The following is a 6,941-nucleotide window of genomic DNA, read 5'->3' on the forward strand; positions in this document are numbered from 1 at the left end:
TGTGCATATAATTCACAGTCATAATATAGATGAGTGAGACACTGGGAATGTCCATATTTCCTCTTATGCAAAAGCTATGCTCTATCCTGAGTACTCCACACGGAGCATAAAGACAGCCAATATTCTCTGAGCAAAATAACGTTACTTGTATCTCAAGACTCATGATAGTTCATTCCTACTTCCACATTCTGCCATAAAAAATAAGAAATTCTAGCAAGACATGAAATTTTCAGCATGATTCATTGTCATTATTCAAAATATTTATTAGGTGGCAACTATTCTAGCTGCAGGGCTATGATCCTTTGTCAATGAGAGTGTGTGGAATAATGTGTTTTTTATTATTCATCATTTGATAATGTGTCAGTTAGGCAAGAGACTTTGAGAAAAATCCACTGTATCAGATAAAACACTGGAGGAGGATATTTTTAATCAGTGGTTGATGTGGTAAAATAGGGCTTCTTAAAATGTGGGAGAAAATACATTTCCCACATCATGCCATTAAAAGTTTTAATGAGTACTTTTCTTTGAACTATCTGAAGTGCTTGCATCACGTGTGTTGATATTTAAGAATATTGTGTAACTCATACATAGGATGTTGAGAAACATTGCTCGTCACTGATGTTTTATGAATTGGAGATTCCTATTCCTTATTATGTTGGCTTGGAGAAGAAAGCTACAATAATTAAGGCCAGGTGCTGTGGCTCATGCCTGTAATCCCAGCACTTTGGGAGGCCAAGGTAGGAGGATCACCTGAGGTCAGGAGTTCAAGACTAGCCTGGCCAACATGGTGAAACCCAGTCTCTACTAAAAATACAAAAAATTAGTCGGCTACTTGGGAGGCTGAGGCAGGAGGATCGCTTGAACCTAGGAGGTGAAGATTGCAGTGAGCCGACATCTCACCACTACACTCCAGCCTGGACAACAAGAGCGAAACTCTGTCTCGGGGGGAAAAAAAAAAAAGCTAGAATAATTCAGAAAAGCAGTTTTGTTTTCTTTAAATTAGAAATTGGGTGAACAAGGTTAATCTATCCCAATGTAAGTGAAAGGCAGACCTGAGATACGTGTTGTCCTCTTTTGCTATAGAACTGACAGGAGCAGCAAGAAGTGTGGAAAGCAGAATGGACAATTTCTATCCACCTGAAGGCACAGATCTGAATGATAAAACTTAGCTGTGGGATTTTAGAAAGATAGCCCTAGCATATGCTAACAGGAAATGGGACTATTATTGTGTGAAATGACATTTAGCTTGCTTATGTATAGTAATAATACTGCCTGTAGGTACATTTAAAAGTAGCTTTTATACCCACGTTATTATAATGGACTGATGGTTATATTCTTATCTCTTTTGAAACAGTGTCATCTCAGAATAGCATGAAAGGCAGTGCCCAAAAGCAGTTTCTCACAGTTCTATACAAATTAATGTGAATAAAGTAGAACCATCCTGAACATAAGAAAACAATCCATTAAAATAGAACTTAAACTTTTTTCATATGAAAGATACTGACTGAAAATATAAAAGAAATTTATTGGTAGCACAATATTAAAGATAAAACTTATCTATAATTTTTGACACATTTTTGGCTTTTTTCATGAATTCAGAAGCATGACAGATTTGAACTTTGTGTTCTTCAGGTTCACCGGGATGAGCTCTCAGAGTTTGTATAGCAAATATAATTACTCACATGAAAAATTATAGAAACAGAATCAGGAAATCAAGGTGGAGGAGTGCAGTAGACTGAACTACTCTGGGTGTTCCTCAGTGGAATCCATGTGTCATTACCTGGCAGAGTAAGATGGGTGGCAGCCATGTCTGCACCTGCCTTACTCAGCCACAGACACAGTGCTTCCCATAGCCACAGCCACAGCCGCAGCCCAGGTCACCAGAAAGATGGCTGTAATAGGACATGGTGTTCAGAAGTGGATGTTTCAGCTGTGGATCAGGAGGGAATTATTATTTTTCTCAATTTGAATGTCACCATCTGCAAATGAAATTTTATACACCTTCAATAGTGTATGAGGCAGTTTGTTTTCATATTTCAGAGAAAGCTGCATAATAAAACTTGGCAAAATTTCTTTCAATAAGTGCAGATATATTTATAAAAAATATAACTATTTTGTCTGAACTCAATAATAGTATTACATGCCCTTAATTAGAAGATGCTTCCTGTGTCTTGGTGATCTTCTCACTCTTTTTTTGTTATTAAAATCTAGACTCAGGTTCCTTAAAATGTTAACAATATGCAAGCCCTTTGATCCAATTTTTTTTATTTACTTGTAATGATTTCTACTGGCTAGTCAAATATGCAGTCAGAAACTGGAAGTATATTTATTTGAGTGAGGAAGTGATACAAGTGGAAAGTTATCTGAAGTAAAATATCTTGTAAATTACACAATTTATTTCCTTCGGGTAAACAACTTTTCATCCCAAATAATATTTTCTATTGATTATTAACAGTGAACTGACCACATTTACAATAAAATGCTAACATAAAGTCACATATGTATTTGTTTTTTATCTGGAGAGTTTTATTTATTTGTTAGCATGACTTTGTTTCTGTGTGAGATCGCTGTAAACATTTATTTAGGAATCGAAGTAATGGTGTGAGATCTCCCACATCTCACCTCTCGGGTTCCCATATTTTCACATTTGTTTTGATGTTGTCTTTGGACTTCTCCAGGAAAGTGTTTTTGAGACAGTGGAAAATAAATATGTGAAATATGGTAGTGGATCCACATAGCAGCCACCTGGGGGAATAAAGAATATTTGTTGTAAACAAATAAGGACACACATCTAAGGACTAAGATGTGTGCTAAGTACACACATCTAAGTAAACACACATCTTAGTACTAAGCTTGACCTAGAGGACTTCCTGCTCCAACTTTTAGCTTAAACATTTAAATTTAATAGTTTGGTGCTTTTTCTGACAAACTTAAAACCAATAGATGTTGTTGTTTTAAAAAAATGAAACATGGAGTGCATCTCTTATTGCCTAAACAAGATCACGCACTAAAACACAGTAACAAGCAAGTGGACATGCATAAATATATATGCACATTTTAAAAGATGCTTATATATTAAAAAGAATTTTATTATGATGTTTTGATATAACTGACCTGAGATGCTCATTATAGTACTATGCTGGTTGCCAATATTGTTTGCCAAACTTGATGGACTCTAGCGGTAATAAAGATGAATAATTGCTTTGTTATCACTCTTCTCCCCTTCTTTGAATATAATAGTTTTTTTTTTTTTTTTTTTTTTTATGCTGGGAATGATCAACTTAGGAAAAAAATCCTCTAAATATCCCAAGCTTCTTTGAAACCCACTCTAGTCATGTGATGTCTAAATTTCCCAAGCTTCTTTGAAACCCACTTTAGTCATGTGATGAAGTTCTGAACAATGCATAAAATTTGAGGTATTATATGATGGCTTTATGGATCCTTCCTTAAGATTCAAGTTGCATGGAGTCTACCATCTTCTTTGTGTATTTCTTGGTCTTCCTTAGGACATAAATGCCACCATCTTTGACTATGAAGATGAAGGTCACATCTTATGTATGATGAAGCAATGATTTAGAATGAGTCTGGGTCACTGAGGACTAGAAACCAGCTAGAGATGACTTAGATCCAGACTCTGATTATGTGAGAGAGAAACACATTCTTAAAATGTATACTATATCTATCACTTGCAATAAATTCTACTCCTAACCAATACAACAATATAGAAAAAGGAATGGGAAAATTCTACTAGGAACCAAACTTTAGACAGTGTTTCCCCTTAAAAATTAAATATATCCCTGGGAACGATGGCAGCAAATATAAGAAAAGAAAGCCATGGGCTATATTATTCTCTTTGAAAAGAACCTCATTTATTCTATACACATTAATTGCCTCTAGAAAGTGAATTTTAAGTGGGGTTAGTCACTTGAGTTCTTATATTTGAGGTATTGATGACTTCGTCAACTTTCTTTTAAAATCCTTGTTAGAATATGTATCTATTATTTGAACCATACTTTTTAAAACCAACACACAGAGAGTCAGAGCATAGTGTTATTTCCTAATTAAGTAACTCCCATATTTGAGGATTTAAACCAAAATATTTCAGGCATGCTACTGCCTCAAGTAATCTACCTTCAAGAAATAATGGTGGATAGGATTAGTTTCTTTGGAGTAATGATTTTCAAACTCTTCGATCATAAAAAAAAATTTACTGAGGATCTTGAAAAGCCTTTGTTTATGTGTTATGTTTACTGATATTCACCTTCTTTTAAAATTAAAATTGATGATTTTAAAATATGAGTTAATTCATTTCAAAATAAGTAATAATTTCATATTTTTAGAAACATATTTTTTAAACCAAAAACTTCTTAGGAGTGGTAGAATGTTTTCCATGTTTTGTCAATCTCTGTAATGTCTGGCTTAATGGAAGACAGCTTCTTATATCTGATTTTGCATTTAGTCTGTTGTGATAACATGCATATAGCTGGAAAATTCCACTGTTCATTCATGAATGTATGGCAGTAAAAATGAAAAATGTATTATGAAAATAATTTTGCCCTTATTGAGACCTCAAAAGGGTCTTTGGTTCCCACACGTGTCCCTAGACCACACCTTGAGAAACTTTGGTCGAGAGCAGTGATCTTCAAACTGTGAGATGAGAAAACCATACTGTAAATATTTTAAACCTGCATTTCCAATTTCAATTCAACCATTTATTTAAAAATTCTATACCTGTGTTAATTACTAATAATCATTAACAATAACACATATACAATATTTATAACGGTAAATATATTATTTTTGGTGTGTTTTGATATTTTAGAAAATTTTGGTTTAAGAACTGGCAATGCATAGATTTGGAGTTCTGGTTTCAAATTCATTTTATTCTAATTACTGGAAAAGATATATTGTTTGCTGTATTCATTAAATCATGATACAAACTTTTAATCCCATTATCTAGTTGTGTAATTTGTTTTTTAAATTTCCCTAATAAATATAGTTTCCTTAATGTCAATAGTTTACTTTTACAGATTAACTGAGAAGTTTGATTTTCATACAATGTGGTCAAAACTCACTGAAACTCTTTCATTTGGAAAAATGTAAAACCCAATTAGAATATTCTGTTACCAGGTACAAATAGTACACAAATACCAGAGTTTTATAAAGTATACAACTAGATAAAATTTAATAATGTTACAACAGAAACAATCTTGAATATTCATGAAAAAATGCTCTCTCCCAATATAGCAGCATGCCTTGAATACTTTAGGAGCTGTTGCATGAATGCAATGAAATATGAAATGAACTTCATTATCAAAATCTCCTATCATAAACAGATTTCCTATAAAGACATCCGGGTTCCCAGATATGGCACAGCACTTCCTGTATACCATTCCACACTGGATATAAGATCTATATCAACAACATCAGGCAACTGAGAGGCTTCATAGTAATGAAGCTACCAGAAGGCAGACAACTTGGAAAACTAATGGAAGCCACAACTTAAAATGCATGTGTGTTTCTATGTGCTCTGGAGAAACAAGGACAGACAGTCAGCAGTATGCAGCCACCAGACTTAGGTGTGTAGCTTGTCAAGCTAGAAGTAGAATTTGAAAGGAAAGCAATCAACTATGTCCCTATGGAAACTCAGTTTTAAACAGTATGAGATATATAGAGAGGGACAAAAAATAGGAAAATGAAATGAGATGTAGTGTCAACCCCTTGGGATATTAATTATGCATAGGTTTCCATCTTACCATCATCCACATGCAAAGTTGACAATGCACATAATAAATGTGAAAACACACTATATTTGCAAACAGACTAAATTTATTTAAAGGACTTAATCAAAGGGAAAATTTAATTCCATTTTAAAACATGTTCTTTATCATCCTGCACAACAGAACCAGAGAAAGATAACATCTGTAGTTCTTTGATAATAGCCTAGATTTAGGTTTCTGCTAATTTGAAGACACAGGATCAGATGAACAAGAGCAGCCTGAGAATCCAAATTTCACAAGCAGACAAATCTGGTGAGCTCTAGAACTGTTCAGTAGAAACCATATGACCAGTATCTTCCATAACAAGATGGGTGGCAGCAGCCATTTCCGTAGCCTCCATAGCCACGATAGCCACAGCCATAGCCACAGCCATAGCCACAGCCAAGTCCACCATACCCATAGCCACCATAGTAGTTAGTATAGTCAATCATGGTGTCAGAAATGGATGGTTCAGGTGTAGAAGAGGATGTTCTTGAATTTGAACATCTCCATCTTCACAGATCTTTTATACTTCCTCAGTAGTAGGTGTGGCAAATCACAGGCAATGATGCTCTTATTATGAATTATTTTGGGTTGACCACTAACACCACCAAGGCAACACTCTCATAAATCTCTTATTTCATTAGGCATATTGAAGCCTTCATAGCTAGGATTCCTCTATTGTTGTGTCAATATTTTCACTATCAAAGAATGTGATTTGAATGATAGATATTTTTTTTTTCCTGGTTTTAAAATCCTTTTATCCTGAGAGCACATGCTAATTTCATGATGAAAGTCTGTGAAATAGTAGAAACTATGCAAATCTCATCTGATTCAAATTGGTTTTGGTTTGTTAATTCCCTCATATTCATCTACCAGTTGCAGTTGAAGAAGTCTGTCTGCATGGCTTTGGGGGGATAGATGTGCCTAAGGGGCAAGTCTTTAGAGTATGAGATCTGTAATATTGCCCAATATTTCTTCAGAGATAGAACAGTTTATCTCACTTTAAATACACAATTCGGGTAACAGTTTTACAAGATACAACTTTACAAATGTACAAACACACTTTATTTTACTGTTATACCAAATTCTATCTTGATTCATTATTTCCACTAAATGGCAAAACATTTATTCTTGTCCCTTCCAGGTAAACTCAACAAAATTCAATCACTTTCTGGTTGT

At 34.3% G+C, this 6,941-nt stretch overlaps 2 protein-coding genes across 2 annotated transcripts; both read right to left on the bottom strand.

Moving 5' to 3' along the window:
- Positions 1 to 1,776: 1,776 nt before the first annotated feature.
- On the bottom strand, positions 1,777 to 1,906 carry LOC112620489 (putative keratin-associated protein 20-4). Its single transcript, XM_025379146.1, is given in 2 exon segments — positions 1,777 to 1,864; positions 1,866 to 1,906. Coding segments are annotated over 2 exon segments (129 nt in total).
- Positions 1,907 to 5,981: 4,075 nt separating this feature from the next.
- Positions 5,982 to 6,235, bottom strand: LOC112621813 (keratin-associated protein 20-1). The gene has a single exon (XM_025381232.1). The coding sequence runs from the start codon at positions 6,209 to 6,211 to the stop codon at positions 6,050 to 6,052; it is 162 nt and encodes a 53-aa protein (XP_025237017.1). The 5' UTR covers positions 6,212 to 6,235; the 3' UTR covers positions 5,982 to 6,049.
- Positions 6,236 to 6,941: the final 706 nt, after the last annotated feature.

Source organism: Theropithecus gelada, chromosome 3, assembly GCF_003255815.1.
Source record: "Theropithecus gelada isolate Dixy chromosome 3, Tgel_1.0, whole genome shotgun sequence".
Taxonomy (NCBI): Eukaryota; Metazoa; Chordata; class Mammalia; order Primates; family Cercopithecidae; genus Theropithecus; species Theropithecus gelada.